General features: G+C 42.8%; 1 protein-coding gene across 1 annotated transcript in view; it reads right to left on the bottom strand.

Annotated features, from left to right (window-relative positions):
- Positions 1-22,089: 22,089 nt before the first annotated feature.
- Positions 22,090-25,075, bottom strand: part of LOC143774201 (alpha-N-acetylneuraminide alpha-2,8-sialyltransferase-like) — a 132,520-nt gene continuing 129,534 nt past the window's right edge. Inside the window, exon 7 of the mRNA XM_077261575.1 lies at positions 22,090-23,067. Within this exon, the coding sequence (XP_077117690.1) occupies positions 22,608-23,067 (460 nt within the window). The 3' untranslated portion in view covers positions 22,090-22,607. The remainder of the gene's footprint in view (positions 23,068-25,075) is intronic.

Raw genomic sequence — 25,075 nt, 5'->3', positions numbered from 1 at the left:
TAAAAGTACACATTGCATATAGAAGTCAGACAGGCAAGCACCTTGTCAGGTTTTACTATAGGCTTTATATGTAATATAAGGTGAAGTTTTATAACAATGTGATATAAGTGGCTCATTTTAGCATCCTAAATAACAGAATTCAAGGACTTCTATATAAGTTTTCTGAAGGTGATTCCATGTAAGAAAATTATGTACCTCTTGAATAATATGATTGCAAATCGAACCTTTCAACTGATCATGGGTGATTCAACCAGTTGTAAGAAAACCTTAAACAATGGTTTGGCCCAGGGATCAGTGCTGGCACCTCGCCTGTTTGCTTTGTACCTAGCTGACATTCCTGACACAATATCACGGAAATTTGGATACGCCGATGACTGGGCACTTGCTACAGTGAGCAAAACAATGGAGGAAGCAGAGGAGGTTCTAACAGAAGATCTTAGTGTAATGGGAACGTATTTTCGACAATGGAGGCTAAAGCCCAATCCATCAAAAACGGAAGTATGTTGCTTTCATTTACACAACGCAAGTGCTAAGACTGAACTCAAAGTACGTTTTGACTGTCAACTTGTCAAACACAACTTCAATTCCAAGTATTTAGGCATAATCCTTGATAGAAGCCTAACCTTCAAATCTCACTTGGAAAAGACGGCACAGAAACTGAAAGCACGCAACAATTATTCAGAAACTCTGCGGATCCTCCTGGGGTTCCTCCACACCTGTCTTGCGAACGTCTAACCTTGCTTGGTGTACTCTACCGCGGAATATTGTGCTCCAGTATGGCTGAATAGTTGTCATGTGAATGCAATCGACAATCAGTTGAACAACTCTATGCGCATAATTTCTGGTGCTATCAGACCTACGCCCGTCCACTGGTTACCTGTCTTGACCCATATCGCACCTGCAAATCTGAGAAGACAAAAGCTCCTACTTAAAGAATACACCAAAGTATTGAATAATGAAAATCTCCCAATACATCAAAATATCCAAGATGTTCAAATACAGCGACTGAAATCCAGACATCCACCCATCCAAACCGCAATTACCCTGTATGATCATGATTTCAATTTAGAAGAGAAATGGCGTGAACTTTGGGTCAGTGCAGTAGACGGTGAGCCCCAAGCGTTTCCTCACTTTCAATATCCACCACCAGGCTTCAATCTACCGAGCAAAAACCTGGGTCACTTTGACTCGTATCAGAACAAACTTTGGTGTCTGTGCAGATCTTATGCATAAGTGGGGAAAATCTGACTCTCCTGCCTGTGACTGTGGAGCCGACCGTCCAACAATTCAGCACATTGTCGAGGAATGTCCCCTCAGAGCTTATACTGGTGACAAGAATGATTTCTATACTGGAAATGACAATGTTATTGCATACATAGAAAATCTCGATATCCGACTCTGATTTCTGCTCCTTTGTTCTTTTCAATCACTGTTTATCATTTATGTATTCTTTTATGATGTTTAAATATATGTTCATACGATTAATAATAATAACAGAATTCATACCCTAAACTTAAAACGATCCATCTTCCCATGAATCTTACAGACATGACCTCTTCATTACTGATGATAATGTTATGTTTAAGCAATCAGTGAGAGGGGCGATCTGGCCTACATGTAGGGTGCTGAAAAAAGCCAAACTAAAACCAGATTAGATTTGAGCGGCCCAACACTAACTGCCACATTGGGCCCATCTAACGTTACAGAACCTCTTGTTCTCAGGTGGACAGTTACATTATTCCATTGCACAATACTGAAGATTGAAGTTGAAAAACTAAGGAGGAAAAGTCGTGGCATCATGGAAATCCCCGGATGGAGAAATCATAAGAATGTGCAAATGATGAAAAAAAATCAGTGAAATCTTCTACACAACCAGATGACTACATTCCAGGGATACAATAAGAGGAGAGAGAAAAAATGGTTACCATGGAGCAGCTCCGAATGGACTCTGGTCCTGGGAAACAATGGGATGATAAATGATAAACCTGCAGTCTATGAGCGGCGGGGATACTTTTGGTTACAATGCGAGATGTGATTTTAGCTTCAAGATAAAGAATAATGCACAAGAGTGTCTCTTTACTGTATAAAGCTCTGGCGAAAGATGGTGATGGGTGATCATGAAAAATACATACCAGACGCCAACCAACAGCATGGCAAGGGGTAAAACTGAAAGGAATACAATGGATTATTGCGGGGTTAGCGCCAAATTTGTGAAAGGAATTGTTATTTTGAGATTATTGAAGGAATCTGTTATTGAAGGAATCAGGTTGCGGGATGCAGTAACGGACAGGAGGCAGAGCAAAGGTTAACAGTTTTTACTATGAAGAGATTTGTACTCCACGCAAGGAGAAGTATGGTAAATGGGAGTAAGGCAGGGTATGGGTATGCAATAGCAGGGCAGGATGCAAGTATAACTTATCCAGTCCAGGAGACTCCCAGAATGGAATGTCCACGAGCAGTAAGATGGCTCCGACAGCAATCAGTGTGCGGTGAGTCCAGCTTAGCTGATGTCATTACTCATGTAATTCTTTAAACACTGACATCTGTATTGTGTTGGTTTCTACCTCATTTTAGTATACACACGACTCACCACCGTATAATCCCACTCATTGCCTATCACGGTCCCCTGCAGCTGATCCAATGAACCTTAATGGACTCCATCCATACCTACTAATGGTCCTGATGTCATTCTAGGTCTCCACTCTGGGAAAGCTTCCAGACCTGCATCTCATTAGCTGCAAAGTTACTTGGCAACAATTTGTCCAAGATGGCTGCTAGCCCCAAAATGGCTGTTCAGCATATCATGTCTGACCATTCCCTTACAACTACCACCTGACAAATGCAGCTCTGCTTTGCCGCTCTATCACTTTGGGCTCTACTGCATTGACTCTGTGTTCATCCTGACAAACTGTTTTTTATTAGTGGGCTCTACATCATTGCCACCACTTGCCTCTTGAGACATTTAAGTTTGATAAATCTCTGCACCCTGCTACATCATTACGTGAGACTTCAGACCTATTTAACTTGGCTTCCTCACAATTGTGTGACTTTGCACCTCCTTATCTCGGCTACTTCTCTGGACTCTGCTTCATCACTTCAGTGAGCCTTATGATCTTCTCTGCACTTTTCCCACACTTCTCCTGTTCCTTCAACCTCTATTGTTCCAACTGGAGCAGCCTGTTGCACCCAAGCCATCTGTCCATACTGCCTTCTAACTGTTCTTCTGAACCAAGGGCCTTAAGGATCTACCTCATCTGGTGAGACAACAGTTATTGACAGGTGACATAAAGAATCAGTGTGTTACTTGTAGTATAGAGGAGCCTGCCAACCCCTGAGCTCCGCTGTCTTCCTGTCCTTCCACCAGAATTGTGTGCACATCATTGCTCCAGGTTCTTCATTACATTGTTGGCTGTACACATTGCACATACATTGTTGTCTTGAGTTTGGGGTATTATAACTCTCAGCTGTTTAAGTATCTCAGTTTCTGTCTATAAAGCTTAGGGCCATGCTTCCACGTCCAAAAATATTGCTTTTTTCTGTTGTATTTTTTCTGTAATATCTGAACTAGCATAAGACCGTTACAGCATCTTGGTCATGAAGTTTTGTGAAATCACATTCTCTTTCATTAAACTATTATTATGCAAAAAAAAAGTATACAGTGAAAACAAAACAGGAATAATGCAGAATTTATCCTACTCAAGGGGAAGTGTTGAGAGAGTGGAAGTGGTGCCGAGCCTCAGATGAAACAAGTCCTCCTAATCTCTAATGGTGTAAACCACAAACCTGATGGAAACACGATTACATATCAACCTATAAAATATATAATGGCAGCAAGTGTGAGATTGCACTTTTTTTGCAATTTCATCACACTTGGAATTTTTTTCCCGTTTTCTGTTACACGGCATGGTAGAACCAATGGTATCGTTCAAAAGTACATCTCATCCCGCAAAAAATAAGCCCTCATATGGCCAAATTGACGGAAAAATACAAAAGTTATGGTTCTGGGAAGGAGGGGAGCGAAAAGTGGAAGCGAAGAAATGGAAAAAGCTCCGGGGGTGAAGGGGTTATACCTTGTTTTGTCTATCATTTTCTAATAAAATTTTGTATTGATTATTATGAACCCCTATTTGCTATGGATTTTGTACCCAGCTACGCTTTTAGCATTTTATAATTATTTTGATATCATCTACCTATCCATCCCATCTGTATATTGCTTTCACATCAGAATGTCTACTCATGGTGTCTAGACATGTCTGATGATTTGTAAATAATACTTTTACACATGTTCACAAGTTGTCAGGTTCAGTTATGAAATCAGCCATTTCTTTATGATTTTCACTCCTGAATTTAAATCTGACAATGACCGTGTTTAGTTGTCCCTTGTTTCCATGATATTAGAGTTTTCCTTTCACTGCTACATAAAAGTTTCAGTATTTTTAAATATTATTAATTTTGCAATTATAAAGATGCAGAACGTTATGCTATAAAAATTTTCTGATATTTAGAGAAAACTAAGCATCAGTTCCAATAAGTAAAATGGCTAATCACTATTGCTAATTCTAAAAGCTTACAGAAATTGCTCTACAACATGTCTTCGACATTCAGTGATGACTCATTTTTGCTTGTCTCTTGTGCTCCTGCATTGGATCATCTCAGTAAACTGTAGGGATTTGGGGAGGGGATGTTTCTAGGTCAGAGGAGCTGTGGACTGTAATTTTTTTTTTCTCTAACAACTTAATGTGTGTACATTCCAGCAGCCAATCAGGGCGCAGAAACTACCCACATCATCATGACACAAGGCCTTCTGTGATTGGCTTCCAAACTCACATGTCTTTTTCCAATTAAAAAGCGGACATCTTGTTTTGCAGGTGCCATTTTCTCACTGTAACAGTGCAGAGAAGCCGCTCCTGCTAGTGGTGCAAGTGAACTTGACAGTTAGCTAGATAGGATACTGTCCTGTGTGAAATTGATCTTCCAGCATCAAACTATATTGTGCAAAAACTGTGTGACAATCTACAGAGGTCCCATATGCTAATCCAAATCGTTTGTGAGAAATCCGTGTTTCAGTGGCAAATCAGAAGACCAGAATTTCATTTTAAAATCGTTATGTATAACAGTGTTGTTCAGGCCCACTATCTAAGAAAATAAATGGTGTTCTTCATTTAGTGACAGGTGGCTGACAGCTGTGGGCCTAAGGCAGGGAAACAGCAGGTTACAAGAGGGGAAGGGTACATACGACATAAGTGGGAAAAAGCAAAGTCGTGGTGGAAGGAGGAATAGGCTTGGTGTTGGAAGTGTCAGGATTGTGCTGAATAACCTATAGGCAGTGGCAGGTCGGCACCATTATACTGATTAGGCTGGAGTCACACACAACGTATAAAAAAACTGTCCGATTTTGTCTGCCGAGAATCGCGCAAATGTTCTCAGCATGGTGATCCATATGACAACCATATGCCAAGATATTCTCGCCGGCTTGCAAAATGGACATAAAATGGATCCATGGGCTCAAATATTCGTGAGAACATATATACAGTCATATAAATATACACGTATATATATATATATATATATATATATATATATATATATATATATATATATATATATATATATCAGTGGGACACATTATATATATATATATATATACATATATATATATATATATATATATATATATATATATATATATATATATATTTATATACAGTATATATATACAGTGGGGCAAAAAAGTATTTAGTCAGTCAGCAATAGTGCAAGTTCCACCACTTAAAAAGATGAGAGGCGTCTGTAATTTACATCATAGGTAGACCTCAACTATGGGAGACAAACTGAGAAAAAAAAATCCAGAAAATCACATTGTCTGTTTTTTTATCATTTTATTTGCATTTTATGGTGGAAAATAAGTATTTGGTCAGAAACAAAATTTCATCTCAATACTTTGTAATATAGCCTTTGTTGGCAATGACAGAGGTCAAACGTTTTCTGTAAGTCTTCACAAGGTTGCCACACACTGTTGTTGGTATTTTGGCCCATTCCTCCATGCAGATCTCCTCTAGAGCAGTGATGTTTTTGGCTTTTCGCTTGGCAACACGGACTTTCAACTCCCTCCAAAGGTTTTCTATAGGGTTGAGATCAGGAGACTGGCTAGGCCACTGCAGGACCTTGAAATGCTTCTTCCGAAGCCACTCCTTCGTTGCCCTGGCGGTGTGCTTTGGATCATTGTCATGTTGAAAGACACAGCCACGTTTCAACTTCAATGCCCTTGCTGATGGAAGGAGGTTTGCACTCAAAATCTCACGATACATGGCCCCATTCATTCTTTCATGTACCCGGATCAGTCGTCCTGGCCCCTTTGCAGAGAAACAGCCCCAAAGCATGATGTTTCCACCACCATGCTTTACAGTAGGTATGGTGTTTGATGGATGCAACTCAGTATTCTTTTTCCTCCAAACACGACAAGTTGTGTTTCTACCAAACAGTTCCAGTTTGGTTTCATCAGACCATAGGACATTCTCCCAAAACTCCTCTGGATCATCCAAATGCTCTCTAGCAAACTTCAGACGGGCCCAGACATGTACTGGCTTAAGCAGTGGGACACGTCTGGCACTGCAGGATCTGAGTCCATGGTGGCATAGTGTGTTACTTATGGTAGGCCTTGTTACATTGGTCCCAGCTCTCTGCAGTTCATTCACTAGGTCCCCTCCGTGTGGTTCTGGGATTTTTGCTCACCGTTCTTGTGATCATTCTGACCCCACGGGGTGGGATTTTGCGTGGAGACCCAGATCGAGGGAGATTATCAGTGGTCTTGTATGTCTTCCATTTTCTAATTATTGCTCCCACTGTTGATTTCTTCACTCCAAGCTGGTTGGCTATTGCAGATTCAGTCTTCCCAGCCTGGTGCAGGGCTACAATTTTGTTTCTGGTGTCCTTTGACAGCTCTTTGGTCTTCACCATAGTGGAGTTTGGAGTCAGACTGTTTGAGGGTGTGCACAGGTGTCTTTTTATACTGATAACAAGTTTAAACAGGTGCCATTACTACAGGTGATGAGTGGAGGAAAGAGGAGACTCTTAAAGAAGAAGTTACAGGTCTGTGAGAGCCAGACATCTGGATTGTTTGTTTCTGACCAAATACTTATTTTCCACCATAAAATGCAAATAAAATGATAAAAAAAACAGACAATGTGATTTTCTGGATTTTTTTTTCTCAGTTTGTCTCCCATAGTTGAGGTCTACCTATGATGTAAATTACAGACGCCTCTCATCTTTTTAAGTGGTGGAACTTGCACTATTGCTGACTGACTAAATACCTTTTTGCCCCACTGTATATATATATATATATATATATATATATATATATATATATATATATATATATACTTTTTGCTACTTTAGCGATCAGTACTATGGTAGAGTAAAATATACCTATATACACTCACTGGCCACTTTATTAGGTCCACCTGTCCAACTTCTTGTTAACACTTAATTTCTAATCAGCCAATCACATGGCGGCAACTCAGTGCATTTAGGCATGTAGACATGGTCAAGACAATCTCCTGCAGTTCAAACCGAGCACCAGTATGGGGAAGAAAGGTGATTTGAGTGCCTTTGAACGTGGCATGGTTGTTGGTGCCAGAAGGGCTGGTGTGAGTATTTCAGAAACTGCTGATCTACTGGGATTTTCACGCACAACCATCTCTAGGGTTTACAGAGAATGGCCCGAAAAAGAAAAAAAATCCAGTGAGCGGCAGTTCTGTGGGCGGAAATGCCTTGTTGATGCCAGAGGTCAGAGGAGAATGGGCAGACTGGTTCGAGCTGATAGAAAGGCAACAGTGACTCAAATCGCCACCCGTTACAACCAAGGTAGGCCTAAGAGCATCTCTGAACGCACAGTGCGTCGAACTTTGAGGCAGATGGGCTACAGCAGCAGAAGACCACACCGGGTACCACTCCTTTCAGCTAAGAACAGGAAACTGAGGCTACAATTTGTACAAGCTCATCGAAATTGGACAGTAGAAGATTGGAAAAACGTTGCTTGGTCTGATGAGTCTCGATTTCTGCTGCGACATTCGGATGGTAGGGTCAGAATTTGGCGTAAACAACATGAAAGCATGGATCCATCCTGCCTTGTATGGAGCATCTTTGGGATGTGCAGCCGACAAATCTGCGGCAACTGTGTGATGCCATCATGTCAATATGGACCAAAATCTCTGAGGAATGCTTCCAGCACCTTGTTGAATCTATGCCACGAAGAATTGAGGCAGTTCTGAAGGCAAAAGGGGTCCAACCTGTTACTAGCATGGTGTACCTAATAAAGTGGCCGGTGAGTGTATATATATATATATATATATATATATATATATATATATATATATATATAGTATATATATATATATATATATATATCTATATATATTTCTGTATTTCATACAGAGCTAGATAGCAGAAAAGCCGGTAATTCAATTGTCGGCTTTGCTAAATCATTACCAAACCCGACAGGATATGAGACATGGTTACATACAGTAAACCATTTCATATCCGTTATATTTTTACATATTCCGCACTAATAATGTTAGTAGTGTGTGTGTGTGTGCAAAATTTGGGTGCTGTAGGCGTTAAATTACAGGTTTAATTCATGACTCAACTGGCGTGGGCTCCCGTGCAATTTTCTCCCCCAGAGAGGGAAAGCCAGTGACTGAGGGCAGATATTAATAGCCTAGAGAGGGTCCATGGTTATTGCCCCCCCCCCTGGCTACAAACATCTGCCCCCAGCCACCCCAGAAAAGGATCATCTGGAAGATGCGTCTATTCTGGCACTTGGCCTCTCTCTTCCCACTGCCCTGTAGCAGTGGGATATGGGGTAATGAAGGGTTAATGTCACCTTGCTATTGTAAGGTGACATTAAGCCACGTTAATAATGGAGAGGTGTCAATAAGACACCTATCCATTATTAATCCAATAGTCTGAAAATGTTAAGAATACACACACACCCTTAGAATAAAGTATTTTAATGAAAATGAAACACACAGGTTTTAACATCTTTATTGTACACTCAATCCAAAGGAAGCCCTCGTTCTCCTGGAAAAAGTTCCAAAATAAAAAAAGCAACAATATCTCATACCTGTCTGCCGTACAGTCATGTTCCACGCTGAAAATCCTTCTCATGGGGTTAAACACATTTACAATCGGGAGCGGTGCTAATGCGGCAGCTTCCGGCTGTAAAAGACTGGGAAATGAATGAAATGCATGGAACGGAGCTTCAGTGACTAGCGGTGCCGTCATAGAAGCTGCGCCCCCTGGCGGCATGAACTCATATGAACACTGTAGCGTGGGAAAGTTTCTGAATAAAACATCAGATTCTGCTAGTCAATGAGCAGAGAAAATCTTCCAATGTTAGTGGCAAATTTGCGTAACTGCACCTATGATGTGTGACCCTTCCGATGTCCTGTCATTGCACCGATGGACGGACGGGTCAGACTCAATTCACATATTTGATATGAGCCCCAAGAAATCTATCTACACCCAACTTTAAGGCATATCTTGTGGGTTTGATGCAACTTGAATTCTCATTACAGACTTTATCTACAGCCTAGCAGAGAACAATAGGAACATAGGACACAACATTTCCTTTTTCACAGGATTTTCCCTCAATTTGCTAATGCAAATCACCAACAACCTGTCACTTTCTGATCTCTGTAAGACACAGCATTGTTATGGTGACTTTCATGCAAACCTCAATCTTTTTCGTACTGGGACATGGTATGAGCAGATCTTACAAAATCTGAAATCAACAATTTTGCACATTTTCCAGAAAATTCAATACGCAGTGGACAAATTCAAATGTATCTTAATTGTTGAAAGCAGGTAATTGCTTGAAAAATATACGTGGGGAGTGTGAGAGAGAAAGAGCGGACCCCACTGACCATGACCATACACTGCCCATAAGAGCTTACAGTCCGCAGGAGAAAGAAAGGATTGCACTAACCATAAAATCTTACACTCTACAGGTCAGAGAGGACCCCACTGACCATAAGAGCTTACACTCTACAGGAGAGAGAGGACCCCACTGACCATAAGAGCTTACACTCTACAGGAGAGAGAGGACTCCACTGACCATAAGAGCTTACACTCTACAGGAGAGAGAGGACCCCACTGACCATAAGAGCTTACACTCTACAGGAGAGAGAGGACCTCACTGACCATAAGAGCTTACACTCTACAGGAGAGAGAGGACCCCACTGATCATAAGAGCTTACACTCTACAGGAGAGAGAGGACCCCACTGACCATAAGAGCTTACACTCTACAGGAGAGAGAGGACCCCACTGACCATAAGAGCTTACACTCTACAGGAGAGAGAGGACCCCACTGACCATAAGAGCTTATACTCTACAGGAGAGAGAGGACCCCACTGATCATAAGAGCTTACACTCTACAGGAGAGAGAGGACCTCACTGACCATAAGAGCTTACACTCTACAGGAGAGAGAGGACCCCACTGACCATAAGAGCTTACACTCTACAGGAGAGAGAGGACCCCACTGATCATAAGAGCTTACACTCTACAGGAGAGAGAGGACCCCACTGACCATAAGAGCTTACACTCTACAGGAGAGAGAGGACCCCACTGACCATAAGAGCTTACACTCTACAGGAGAGAGAGGACCCCACTGATCATAAGAGCTTACACTCTACAGGAGAGAGAGGACCCCACTGACCATAAGAGCTTACACTATACAGGAGAAAGAGGACCCCACTGATCATAAGAGCTTACACTCTACAGGAGAGAGAGGACCCCACTGATCATAAGAGCTTACACTCTACAGGAGAGAGAGGACCCCACTGACCATAAGAGCTTACACTCTACAGGAGAGAGAGGACCCCACTGACCATAAGAGTTTACACTCTACAGGAGAGAGAGGACCCTACTGACATAAGAGCTTACACTCTACAGGAGAGAGAGGACCCCACTGACCATAAGAGCTTACACTCTACAGGAGAGAAAGGACCCCACTGACCATAAGAGCTTACACTCTACAGGAGAGAGAGGACCCCACTGACCATAAGAGCTTACACTATACAGGAGAAAGAGGACCCCACTGATCATAAGAGCTTACACTCTACAGGAGAGAGAGGACCCCACTGACCATAAGAGCTTACACTCTACAGGAGAGAGAGGATCCCACTGACCATAAGAGCTTACACTCTACAGGAGAGAGAGGACCCTACTGATCATAAGAGCTTACACTCTACAGGAGAGAGAGGACCCCGCTGATCATAAGAGCTTACACTCTACAGGAGAGAGAGGACCCCACTGACCATAAGAGCTTATACTCTACAGGAGAGAGAGGACCCCACTGATCATAAGAGCTTACACTCTACAGGAGAGAGAGGACCCCACTGACCATAAGAGCTTACACTCTACAGGAGAGAGAGAGGACCCCACTAACCATAAGAGCTTACACTCTACAGGATAGAGAGGACCCCACTGACCATAAGAGCTTACACTCTACAGGAGAGAGAGGACCCCACTGACCATAAGAGCTCACACTCTACAGGAGAGAGAGGACCCCACTGACCATAAGAGCTTACACTGTACAGGAGAGAGAGGACCCTGCTGACCATAAGAGCTTACACTCTACAGGAGAGAGAGGACCCCACTGACCATAAGAGCTTACACTCTACAGGAGAGAGAGAACCCCACTGACCATAAGAGCTTACAATCTACAGGAGAGAGAGGACCCCACTGACCATAAGAGCTTACAATCTACAAGAGAGAGAGAGAGAGGACCCCACTGACCATAAGAGCTTACACTCTACAGGAGAGAGAGGACCCCACTGATCATAAGAGCTTACACTCTACAGGAGAGAGAGAGAGGACCCCACTGACCATAAGAGCTTACACTCTACAGGAGAGAGAGAGGACCCCACTGACCATAAGAGCTTACACTCTACAGGATAGAGAGAGGACCCCACTGATCATAAGAGCTTACACTCTACAGGAGAGAGAGGACCCCACTGACCATAAGAGCTTACACTCTACAGGAGAGAGAGGACCCCACTGACCATAAGAGCTTACACTCTACAGGAAAGAGAGGACCCCACTGACCATAAGAGCTTACACTCTACAGGAGATAGAGGACCTCACTGACCATAAGAGCTTACACTCTACAGGAGAGAGAGGACCCCACTGACCATAAGAGCTTACACTCTACAGGAGAGAGAGGACTCCACTGACCATAAGAGCTTACACTCTACAGGGGAGAGAGGACCCCACTGACCATAAGAGCTTACACTCTACAGGAGAGAGAGGACCCCACTGACCATAAGAGCTTACACTTTACAGGGGAGAGAGGACCCAACTGACCATAAGAGCTTACACTCTACAGGAGAGTGAGGACCCCACTGACCATAAGAGCTTACACTCTACAGGAGAGAGAGGACCCCACTGACCATAAGAGCTTACAGTCTACAGGAGAGAGAGGACCCCACTGACCATAAGAGCTTACTGTCTACAGGAGAGAGAGGAAACTACTGACCATAAGAGCTTACACTCTACAGAACAGAGAGGACCCCACTGACCATAAGAGCTTACACTCTACAGGAGAGAGAGGACCCCACTGACCATAAGAGCTTACACTCTACAGGAGAGAGAGGACCCCACTGACCATAAGAGCTTACAGTCTACAGGAGAGAGAGGACCCAACTGACCATAAGAGCTTACACTCTACAGGAGAGAGAGGACACCACTGACCATAAGAGCTTACACTCTACAGGAGAGAGAGGACCCCACTGACCATAAGAGCTTACACTCTACAGGAGAGAGAGGACCCCACTGACCATAAGAGCTTACACTCTACAGAGATTAGAGTTTTCTAGTGACACTGGTGATGGACAATGACTTTGCTGTAAAATCTCTGCACTGCTTGAAACAGCTGATCTGTGATGGTCTTGATACCAATCAATACTGTATAAGATATGATAATCTGTAAGATATTGTATCATAGCTGCAGGGAATTATGGGGAAGCCGGTACAACGTTTTGTGAACCGTGAATTGAATCTCAGACTGAACATGAGTCAACAGTGTGATGCAGCAGCAAAAAAGGCAAATGCAATTCTGGGATGTATTAACAGAAGCATACAGTCTAGATCACGTGAAGTCATTATTTCCCTCTACTCCTCTTTTGTGGGACCTCATCCGGAATATAGTGTGCAGTTTTGGGCAGCTCATTTTAAAAAGGACATCAACAAACTGGAGCAAGTTCAGAGAAGAGCGACCAGAATGGTGACCAGTCTGCAAATCATGTCCTATGAGGAACGGTTACTGGATTTGGGAATGTTTATCTGCAAAAAAGAAGACTGACAGGAGACTTAATAGCTGTCTACAAATATCTCAAGGGCTGTCACATTGTAGAAGGATCATCTTTAGTCTCATTTGTACAAGGAAAGACTAGAAGCAATGGGACGAAACTGAATGGGAGGAGACACAGATTAGATATTAGAAAAAACTTTTTGACAGTGAGGGTGATCAATGAGTGGAACAGGCGGCCACGAGACGTGGTGAGTTCTCCTTCCATGGAAGTCTTCAAACAGCGGCTGGACAGACATCTGTCTGGGATGATTTAGTGATCCTGCATGGAGCAGGGATTGGACCAGATGACCCAGGAGGTCCCTTCCAACTCTACCATTATATGATTCTGATTCTATGTTCGAAATCAAGTGAACTCGTGACTTTCAGGAGCTTTAATCAAACTTGATCCTCCGTGGATCGATCTGCTCATCTCTGAACTGGTGGAAATGTATTTACAGTTGATGGAGAGAGACATAGATATTAAAAATAGTGATTTACACATAAAAAAAACTTGACTAAGGAACGTAATTTTCCTCATTAGAAAGTGACATAAGAAAATGATTTAAATCTAAAACCAGCAAATTAAAAAGAGGGATCCATAGTAATAAACCTGCTTATATTTTGTTAATCTTTACAGGGTGATCCAGGGTACTCAATGAAAAAATATAATATTGATTTGATAAGAGTATGAAAATAAATTGATTATCAATAGAAAAATTCACTAATAACATATTTTTTTACATTTTGCCCAAAGTGCATAAATCCTTTGTCAGCCTTATTGACCCATAATGGAATCAATAAACTCAGTATTTTCTGCGCTCTCAATATTTCACTTATTAAAACTACTAAATCATTTCTTTTTAGACACTTCAGACTTCTTTGGCCAAGCAGAGGGCTGATCACCCTTCATGTGGCCAGGCTCTTTACAAAGATTACCCCCGAAAAAGGCATAAAGGCATTAAAATCAATCAAACAGCGCATTCTCCCCTGAGCAACAGTATTGTTTGCTGAAATTATTGAAATCAGTTCTATGCTATAACTATTATTTATAGTGGGTACGAAAAGTAGAAAAGTATTAAGACCACTTTAAATTTTTCACTCTTTGCTTCATTGTAGCCATTTGGTAAATTCTAAAAAGTTCATTTTTTCTCATTAATGTACACTCTGCACCCCATCTTGACTGAAAAAACAGAAATGTAGTAATATTTCCTAATTTTTAAAAAAGAAAAACTGAAATATCACATGGTCATACGTCTTCAGACCCTTTGCTCAGTATTGAGGAGAAGAAACTTTTGAGCTAGTACAGCTATGAATCTTTTTGGGAATGATGCAACAAGTTTTTCTTCCCTGGATTTGGGGATCCTCGGCCATTCTTCCTTACAAACCCTCTCCAGTTCCGTCAGGTTGGATGGTGAACGTTGGTGGACGCCATTTTCAGGTCTCTCCAGTGATGCTCAGTTGGGTTTAGGTCAGGGCTCTGGCTGAACCAGTCAAGAATGATCACAGAGTTGTTCTGAAGCCACTCCGTTCTTATTTTAGCTGTGTGCTTAGGGTCATTGTCTTGTTGGAAGGTGAACCTTCGGCCAAGTCTGAGGTCCAGAGCACTCTGGAAGAGGTTTTCATCCAGGATATCTCTATACTTGGCCGCATTCATGTTTCCTTCATTTACAACCAGTCGTCCTGTCCCTGCAGTTGAAAAACACCCCCATAGCATGATGCTGCCACCACCATGTTTCACTGTTGGGATTGTGTTGGGCAGGTGATGAGCAGTGCCAGGTTTTCCCCACACATACCGCTTAGAATTATCACCAGAAAGGTCTATCTTCGTCTCATCAGACAAGATAATCTTATTTCTCATAGTCTGGGAGTCCTTCATATGTTTATTATCAAACTATATGCATGCTTTCATATGTCTTGCACTGAGGAGAGGCTTCCGTCGGGTCACTCTGCTATAAAGGCCCAACAGGTGGAGGGATGCAGTGATAGTTGACTTTGTGGAACTTTCTCCCATCTCCTACTGCATCTATGGCGCTCAGCCACAGTGATCTTGGGGATCTTCTTTACCTCTCTCACCAAGGCTCTTCTCTCACGATTGCTCAGTATGGCTGGACGGCCAGGTCTAGGAAGATTTCTGATGGTCCCAAATTTCCTCCATATAAGGATTGTCACATACCCGCTTCTCAGCACGTGACTTGGGGATGCGCCTGCAAGGGTTAATTGATCTCCTCTCACTCAGTCCAGCATTCAACCTTTGTCCTATGCTGTAATGGAAGCATAAATCACACACTGACACAGTCTACATACACGCTGCCACCACTGTTAACACACGGGCGATGAGTCCCGGAGATACTGTTACTACTGTCTACCAATCATAAGGATCACACACTTTAAGGCTATGGATTCTTTTAGAGCATGCAAGGTTCAAACTTATTAAAGTCACTTATTAGAGGCAACCTGGAGGTCAAATTTCTAGACCAGTCTCTCATGTTAACATTATAATTGCTGGTTTGTGACTGGACCATGTCCACTCCACCAATGATTATATTACTGCAGCTCCCCAGAGTCCTGGTCGTTGCAATACTGTGGCTCTGCCACTAAGGGGGGCTATGGTACGTCTGATGGCACTGAAGGAGTTCATCTGACCAGGTATCACAGACACCAATACATTTCACAGTCTGGCCTCCAGGGGGAGCTAAGGGTTCTATTTATTAGGCCACTCCTCACAGTCTGGTAAAACTGGGGGTTAGGCAGGAAGTTAGATCAGAAAGCTGACTGGGTTGGAACCAGGCAACACCTTGTGGCAGAGGGTGTTGCAGGGGAAGATTCAGAGGGGTCTGTTGTGAACTATACTTTTTGGTTCCCTCTTGTGGTCACTAGCGGTATGGCACTTGGATATTCTTTCCCCAGGTTTGTAGTCACCTGGTTCGTTAGACCCTGGGTGTTCCTATTTAAACTTCCTGGATTCTTAGTCCAGTGCCTGGCAACAATGTAATCAGTCCTTGTCTGGTTGCTCCTGTCTACTGGTCCTGATTTTTGCAAGATAAGCTAAGTCCTGCTTTCTTATTTTTGTTCATTTGTATTGTTCAGTTTTTTGTCCAGCTTGTTCATAATGTGATTCCTGTTTTTGCTGGAAGCTCTTAGGGGGCTGATATTCTCCCCCCACACCGTTAGTCGGGGTGGGGGTTCTTGGATATTCAGCGTGGATATTTTTGTAGGGTTTTTCACTGACCGCATAAGTCCGCTTTCTATATTTCTGCTATTATATAGTGGGCCTCTCTTTGCTGAATCTAGTTCATACTTACGTTTGTCCTTTCTTCTTACCTCACCGTTATTATTTGTTGGGGGCCTGTATCTACTTTGGGGTACCTTTCTCTTGAGGCAAGTGAGGTCTGATTTTCTCTGAAAGGGTTAGTTAGTTCTCCGGCTGGCGCGAGACGTCTAGAACCAACGTAGGTACGTTCCCCGGCTGCTATTAGTTGTGGGCTAGGATCAGGTATGCGGTCAGCTCAGTTACCACCTCCCTATGAGCTGTTTTTTTATGTTTGCAGACTTTGCTGAAAACCCTGAGATCCTCTACCATTGGGATCATAACAGAATGCCAGGCCGAGTGAATAGTTAATGCATTGCAGAAGTGGGATTAAAAGAAAAGAAGTTCTGAGTTTTTTTTGTTTTTTTTTCTTCCTCCCCTTTACCTCTGAGTGGCTTGAAGCTCTGCTGCTGACATGAATGTTCAGACTCTGATTACTAGTGTGGATCAGCTTGCTGCACGTGTGCAGGGCATTCAGGATTTTGTTATTAGCAGTCCTATGTCAGAGCCTAAGTTTCCTATTCCTGAGCTGTTCTCTGGAGATCGATTTAAATTTAGGAATTTTAGGAATAATTGTAAATTGTTTCTATCTTTGAGACCTCGTTCGTCTGGAGACTCAGCTCAGCAAGTTAAAATTGTTATCTCCTTCTTGCGGGGCGACCCTCAGGATTGGGCTTTCTCATTGGCGCCAGGAGATCTGGCATTGGCAAATATTGATGCGTTTTTTCTGGCGCTCGGATTGCTTTATGAGGAGCCCAATCTTGAAATTCAGGCAGAGAAGGCTTTGCTGGCTATCTCTCAGGGCCAGGATGAAGCTGAAGTGTATTGCCAAAAATTTCGGAAATGGTCTGTGCTTACTCAGTGGAATGAGTGTGCTCTGGCCGCAAATTTCAGAAATGGCCTTTCTGAAACCATTAAGAATGTGATGGTGGGCTTCCCCATTCCTACAAGTCTGAATGATTCTATGACGCTGGCCATTCAAATTGATTGGCGTTTGCGGGAGCGCAAATCCGCTAATCCTCTGGCGGTGTTGTCTGAACAGACACCTGACTTAATGCAATGTGATAGAATTCAGACTAGAACTGAACGGCAAAATCATAGATGTCAGAATGGGATGTGTTTTTACTGTGGTGATTCTACACATGTTATATCAGCATGCTCTAAACGCCTAACAAAGTTTGTTAGTCCTGTCGCCATTTGGTGCCCTTGCCTAAGTTGCCTTCCTCTTCCGATCTGGTTCCTTTGTTTTTTCAGAATGTGGTTCGTTTGCACGGCATTCCTGAGAATATCGTGTCTGACAGAGGATCCCAGTTTGTGTCCAGATTCTGGCGATCCTTTTGTGCTAAGATGGGCATTGATCTGTCGTTCTCGTCTGCCTTTCATCCTCAGACTAATGGCCAAACGGAGCGAACTAATCAGACGCTGGAGGCTTATTTGAGATGTTTTGTTTCTGCGGATCAGGATGATTGGGTGACCTTCTTGCCATTGGCTGAGTTTGCCCTCAATAATCGGGCTAGTTCCGCTACTTTGGTTTCGCCATTTTTCTGCAACTCTGGTTTTCATCCTCGTTTCTCCTCAGGTCATGTTGAGCCTTCTGACTGTCCTGAGGTGGATTCCGTGGTTGATAGGTTGCAGTGGACTTGGAATCATGTGGTGGACAACTTGAAGTTGTCACAGGAGAAGGCTCAGCGTTTTGCCAACCGCCGCCGCGGTGTGGGTCCCCGACTTCGTGTTGGGGATTTGGTTTGGTTGTCTTCTCGGTATGTCCCTCTGAAGGTTTCCTCTCCTAAGTTTAAGCCTCGCTTTATTGGTCCTTATAGAATTTTGGAGGTCCTTAATCCGGTGTCTTTTCGTTTGGATCTTCCTGTGTCGTTTGCCATTCACAATGTGTTCCATAGGTCTTTGTTGCGGCGGTACATTGTGCCTGTGGTTCCTGCTGTTGACCCTCCTGCTCCGGTCTTGGTTGAGGGCGAGTTGGAGTACGTGGTGGAGAAGATCTTAGATTCTCGTCTCTCTAGACGGAGGCTTCAGTATCTGGTCAAATGGAAGGGCTATGGTCAGGAGGATAATTCCTGGGTGGTCGCTTCTGATGTTCATGCGGCCGATTTGGTTCGTGCCTTTCACGCTTCCCATCCTGATCGCCCTGGTGGTCGTAGTGAGGGTTCGGTGACCCCTCCTTAAAGGGGGGGTACTGTTGTGAACTATACTTTTTGGTTCCCTCTTGTGGTCACTAGCGGTATGGCACTTGGATATTCTTTCCCCAGGTTTGTAGTCACCTGGTTCGTTAGACCCTGGGTGTTCCTATTTAAACTTCCTGGATTCTTAGTCCAGTGCCTGGCAACAATGTAATCAGTCCTTGTCTGGTTGCTCCTGTCTACTGGTCCTGATTTTTGCAAGATAAGCTAAGTCCTGCTTTCTTATTTTTGTTCATTTGTATTGTTCAGTTTTTTGTCCAGCTTGTTCATAATGTGATTCCTGTTTTTGCTGGAAGCTCTTAGGGGGCTGATATTCTCCCCCCACACCGTTAGTCGGGGTGGGGGTTCTTGGATATTCAGCGTGGATATTTTTGTAGGGTTTTTCGCTGACCGCATAAGTCCGCTTTCTATATTTCTGCTATTATATAGTGGGCCTCTCTTTGCTGAATCTAGTTCATACTTACGTTTGTCCTTTCTTCTTACCTCACCGTTATTATTTGTTGGGGGCCTGTATCTACTTTGGGGTACCTTTCTCTTGAGGCAAGTGAGGTCTGATTTTCTCTGAAAGGGTTAGTTAGTTCTCCGGCTGGCGCGAGACGTCTAGAACCAACGTAGGTACGTTCCCCGGCTGCTATTAGTTGTGGGCTAGGATCAGGTATGCGGTCAGCTCAGTTACCACCTCCCTATGAGCTGGTTTTTTATGTTTGCAGACTTTGCTGAAAACCCTGAGATCCTCTACCATTGGGATCATAACAGGGGTCCCTGTCAGGGGTGGGATCCTGACAGAGGCCTAGCAACTAGAGAGAACGTTACGGGGCCGCGCCTGCACTCGATAGCGGCGGTACCCCAAGAAAGGACAAGAAGCGAGATTTATTGTGCTGAGTGAGAAACGAGATCAAAGCAGAAGGAGAATATCAGTAGGAGTCGTGCTGTAAGACGAAGCAACATACTACTGAGGCGCATAACCGGTGGCCGGAACGCTGAGGAAGTATAGAGCTCCAGGCCAAACTTCAAACCTACGGCAGGATAGTCAGTTAGAGGCGGGCTGTCCCAGAGAAAGAGCCCAGGTCGACACAGGGGGGGTAACAACAGGAGTGGGGCGACGCTCGAGTCCCAGGAAGAACCTCCAAGCCTCCCCCGTCTTACGGGCACGTCCTTACCATAGCATCTGGGGGGACGTGGAAGAACATCAGAATCGAGTTGTGAGGGAACACGAGAAACAGACACAACAGTTGTGGGGTACTATCCCGTGGTGCTTAGCAGGGAAGGACCACAACGCACAAGCGCAGGAAGGTAGGCACAGATTTCCACCTGCAAAGGAAACTCTGGAGGTGCCATCGGACCGGCCGGACTTGCGCAGCCCTGTTAACCGTATTCCGGACTGAGGACCCTGAAGCCTACAGTAAAGAGGTAAAGAGACTGCAACCTGGTGTCCTCATTATTTACTGCGACCGGCACTTCACTGCACCATACCACCACATTTCATTGTACGCCCCTCAGCAGGGTCACGGACCGGGTCTAGCCACCGTGGCAATCCCAGAACAGAGACTCAGAGGCCCGGTACCGGGTACCCCTCGGCCCTGCGGCAGTGGGGGCGCTACATTACTTTCTATGAATGTCTTTGTGTAACGTTTCTCATAGATATACAGTGTCAGACTGTAATTGACATCTCTCTTCAAAAGACCCAGAGGGTGTGAAACGTTTCCCCTTCCTTGTTGTTAACAAGGCCCCCTGGCGAGATTGGAGACAGGAGACTGCCTTCTCAGGATAACATATGCTGTGACCCCTGTGAGACCTGCAGTATCAGGACAGATGTTAAAATGTTAAATTACTGCTAGTCATACATTCATGCCTATACATATTTCACTGCAAGGATTAGGGAGGCCACTTTTCTCTTAGGAACCTGGAGTACTGCAGAAATTCTGTTGTAACCTTGGCCAGATCTGTGCCTTGCCACAATTCTGTCTCTGAGTTCCTTGGCCAGTTCCTTTGACCTCATGATTCTCATTTGGTCTGACATGCACTGTGAGCGGTGAGGTCTTATATAGACAGGTGTGCGCCTTTCCAAATCCAGACCTATCAGTTTAATTACACACAGCTGGACTCCAATGAAGGAGGAGAACCATCTCAGGGAGGATCACAAGGAAATGGACAGCATGTGACTTAAATATGAGGGTCTGAGCAAAGGGTGTGAATACTTATGACCATGTGATATTTCTGTTTTTGTTTTTTAATAAATTAGCAAAAATGTCAACATTTCTGTTTTTTTCTGTAAAGATGCGGTGCAGAGTGTACATTATGGAGAAAAAATGAACTTTTTTCAGTTTATCAAATGACTGCAATGAAACAAAGTCAAAAATTTAAAGAGGTCTGAATACTTTCTGTACCCACTGTATTTAAGCACAATTTTTACTTGACATAACATGGAACAGCGATTGGCTCCAATGTAGACCCACCATATACAAGTATTGCCATATCACATGGCCGCCATTCATTTACAGCTGTTAGGATTGTTAGGGCTATCTCATGAAGAAAATCCTAATAGAAACCATATCCTACAATGACGTACAAAGGTGTGGAGGACATTTAAAGAGCAGCCCTGACACATAGACGACAATTCTGAGCCTGTTCACAATAATGGGGTGTATGGACGGGCTCATGCAACCCCAATATTTGAGAACATTTTACATTATAGAAACTAACATTTACTTCAAAAGAAATCCCAAACTACTTTTCTGGTATAAAGTTCTCCATTAGAAAACACAATGATGTTTTATCCTTTCATACATCATGTGTGACAAGAGTTTCCATGTTTTCAAATTTCACATTAATTGTAGGCGATTGCATAATACTGAACTTTATTGACCTGATTTATTAAGTGCTGTATGCCGCCCAATGAACCAGGTGCGACTGATACCCGGCCTTCGCCATCACCAGAAATGTACGCTATTTTTGAAGTCAGTGGGGTAATTGAAGATGAATTTGATAAATGAATGTCACCACACCTGTCCCACCTATGACCTGCCCATGCTACACCAAGCAGCTCACCGGAATTGGTGGGTAAAAGACAAGCTTACAACTGACTAGTGCACAAATGTTGCTGCTTATTCAGGTGTTTACAACGAATTTCTGGCATCAGCACCTTCATGAATCGCTCCCAGTATTTTTATCCTCAGTAACAGTGATACACAACTAAAAACACTATAAAACAGACCACAAATGCAATTTTTTCCATTGATGAAATGATTTTTGTTGCATTGTTTTTATTATTGTACATATTTCTAAAAGTGCAAGTCATGGATAAAATCAGAGCCAGATAGTTTAAAAGAACATAAATATAAAAATAAATATTACTAAAATTCTATTAATTGACTTCACAGCAATGAATAGTATTTCTGGTCAACAGCCACCTGATTGGTCAAAAATGGCACAAAATCACAAAGGCGATAAGAAAGGGCTTTTCTTTTTCTGAAAGATCCGACTGGTCGGTTCCTTATCAAGCTATGCAATGGGCTCAACTATTATCAGGGCTCAACGATTCCCAATGCTCAAGGTTGACTGCACCCCTATGTGAAATTATTACCATTGTCCATAGCACTGGTTCCACTCTCTGTGCTTGATGGCTTTAGGATCCCTAACTTCTTTCTTCCTTGTGTGAATTTTCTTGGTCTTCTTAGATTAAAAAAATAACATTTCCATGTTCCCTCAAAATTCCAAAATATTAGCCTCACCAATTACATTAATTGTGTTGCTTCTTAGCATTGCCCTAGTTGGAGCTTCAGAGCTCCTCGACTGTGCATGGTCAAGTACTGATAAAACTCATCGGACATAGAGTGGAAGCCGCGTTTAGGAGGCACATTGTCATAGTAGTGGTGAGGAATCGGGGTACCTTCAAAATCTTCAGAAAATGGCCAGAAACCATAGAGTGTTACCTTTTCACAAACCTCGAAGGCTGCACTGGCCAACATGAGACCTGAGGACATACGGCGGAACATAAGCCCAATGCCTTTCCAGTAAGATGTAAGATTTTGGAGATATTGAGGATTAAAGAAAACCACCCGGTTATTCATGTCAAAGTCTTCCAAGGAATAGAGCGTGCGGAGAGAGACTTCAGTATTCATTCCGAATGAGAAGGCCGGCAAGATGATAAATGCGGAGCCGTAGGCCTTTACCATGTTGATGAAGGGTTTCCTTTGCTCCCTGAGGCTTCCATACCTGTTGACAGAGAATTTACTTTTAGAATTACTCAAAAATTGCATATTGTGATTGTTTACTAAAGATAAGAGAAATTTAAAAGTCAACAGTTCACTCAAATGTGCCCATTTCCTTCAAGTGTATTCAACCCAAATCAAATGTGTCTTATTAAGCCCTTGGGTTTCTCCACACCCCAGAGCATATTAAATATTAATGTCAATACAAAAAATTCTACTCATCTACTTTTCCATGACAGCTTCCCATCTGGTCCTTCATGCTGCTCTTACAAGCTTTTTCTCTTCCTCTCCATGGCATACGATATTCTTTTCTTTCATCTTTACTCTTTTCTAGGGTTTATAGGGCTGACCAAAATGCTGAAGTCATAAAACAAGTCATCACAATTGCTTGAGGGGCTGATTAGGCATTGGTCAATACATTATGATGTCAGAGGCCTAATCAATGCTGAAAATCCCAGGAAAGTGTGAAGATGGATGAGGTTAACTTCATATGCCATGGAAGTGTTGAGAAAAGGCCGGAGGGAGCTTCACAGGAATTCAGAAAGATAGTAGTAGTGGAGGAACATGTAAAGCAGGGAGCTATTTATTTTTAATTTTACCCATTTCCACATCCTGTACAAATTAATAATATGATGACAGCAAATTTACATTGGTTGAAAAAAAGACCTTGCTCCATCAAGTTCAACCTTTCTCCACTAATTGTGCATTTACGTGTATCGATAGTTACATAGGTTGAAAGTGAATTGCAAAGTATCCAGAATCGTAAGAATTACAATTTTTCACATATTTGCTCATTTTTATTGTTTTCACAACATATTAACTACTAGTTGGCCCGTGCAAAATTTTCGCACATTGGTTGTCGGGGGCCCAGGCAATTTTAGGAAAATCAAGCTGGTCAAATGTCAATGTATTTAATGAGATGATGAACACAGAGAGGTATTTATGTATGTAGATTAATAATGCAATAAATTGGTTTGAAAAGTAGAGGCTAAAAAAATGTCTTGAGGCTGTGGTGCCACCTGTAGGTTATTGTTTTTTTTCTGCAGGTTTCTGAAAATGAATGTTTAAACTGTATTTATTGATCAAATTGGGAATGTGTGGTTTGTTTGTGTCTTTTCTTGCTGAAGGGGGCACGTTTACTTTTCAAATGGAGTATTATTTGTGTTTGTGGAGCGAAGTAATCATTGAAAAAGCAGTGCATGTTTACAAATGTGTTTGCATATGTGAATCACCTGCAGTGAAGTGTGCAATCCTTGAATTTGCCTTAAATAGGCTGGGCATGCACTTCGGCAAGCTGGAAAGACCCCAAGGCAAATGTCACCTGCTGGTAATTTGACCTTTGAAATGGTGTATCATTTGTGTGTGTCGGTGGTGTATAAACAGAGCAAGTGTGCAATTGAATAGGCAGTGCATCTTTACAAATGTGTTTGTATATGTGACTCACCTGCAGTGAAGTGTGCAGTCCTCCAATGTGCCTGAAATCGTCTGGACAAGGAGTTCTGCAAGCTGGAAAGCCCCCAAGGCAAATGTTAGGATTTGTTTGTGATGTCTGTAAGCAGCTTTGTGGTAGTGTGCTTTGGGGTAGTGTGGTGCCACCTGCAGGTCATTTTTCCTTACTGCAGGTTTATGAAAATTAATCTTAAAAGAGTATTTTGTGATCACATCATGGATGTGTGGTTTGTTTGGCTATTTTCTCACTGAAAGGGGCAAGTTTACCTTTCAAATGGTGTATCATTTGTGTGCGTGGGTACAGTATGAACGGAGATACAAAGTAATCACCGAAAAAGAGTGTTTAGAAATAATATATAAGGATGACCAGAAGTTGTGTTAATGTCTCATTAAAATGAACATCAAAGCAACAAAGGAAAAAAAATGTAACAGGTTCCATGAATGGGAGTAAGGAAATCTCTTTATTCTGATCTTATCGGCCCATATGTAAACACTAGATGGAAATGAGAGGGAAACGCCATCAGACAAAGAGCCAATGTGGTTCCCGCATCATCACGCTATCC

This window comes from Ranitomeya variabilis, chromosome 5 (assembly GCF_051348905.1).
Source record: "Ranitomeya variabilis isolate aRanVar5 chromosome 5, aRanVar5.hap1, whole genome shotgun sequence".
Classification (NCBI taxonomy): Eukaryota; Metazoa; Chordata; class Amphibia; order Anura; family Dendrobatidae; genus Ranitomeya; species Ranitomeya variabilis.
The sequence above is the reverse complement of the archived record's forward strand: the minus strand, read 5'-3'. Positions and strand labels throughout refer to the sequence as shown.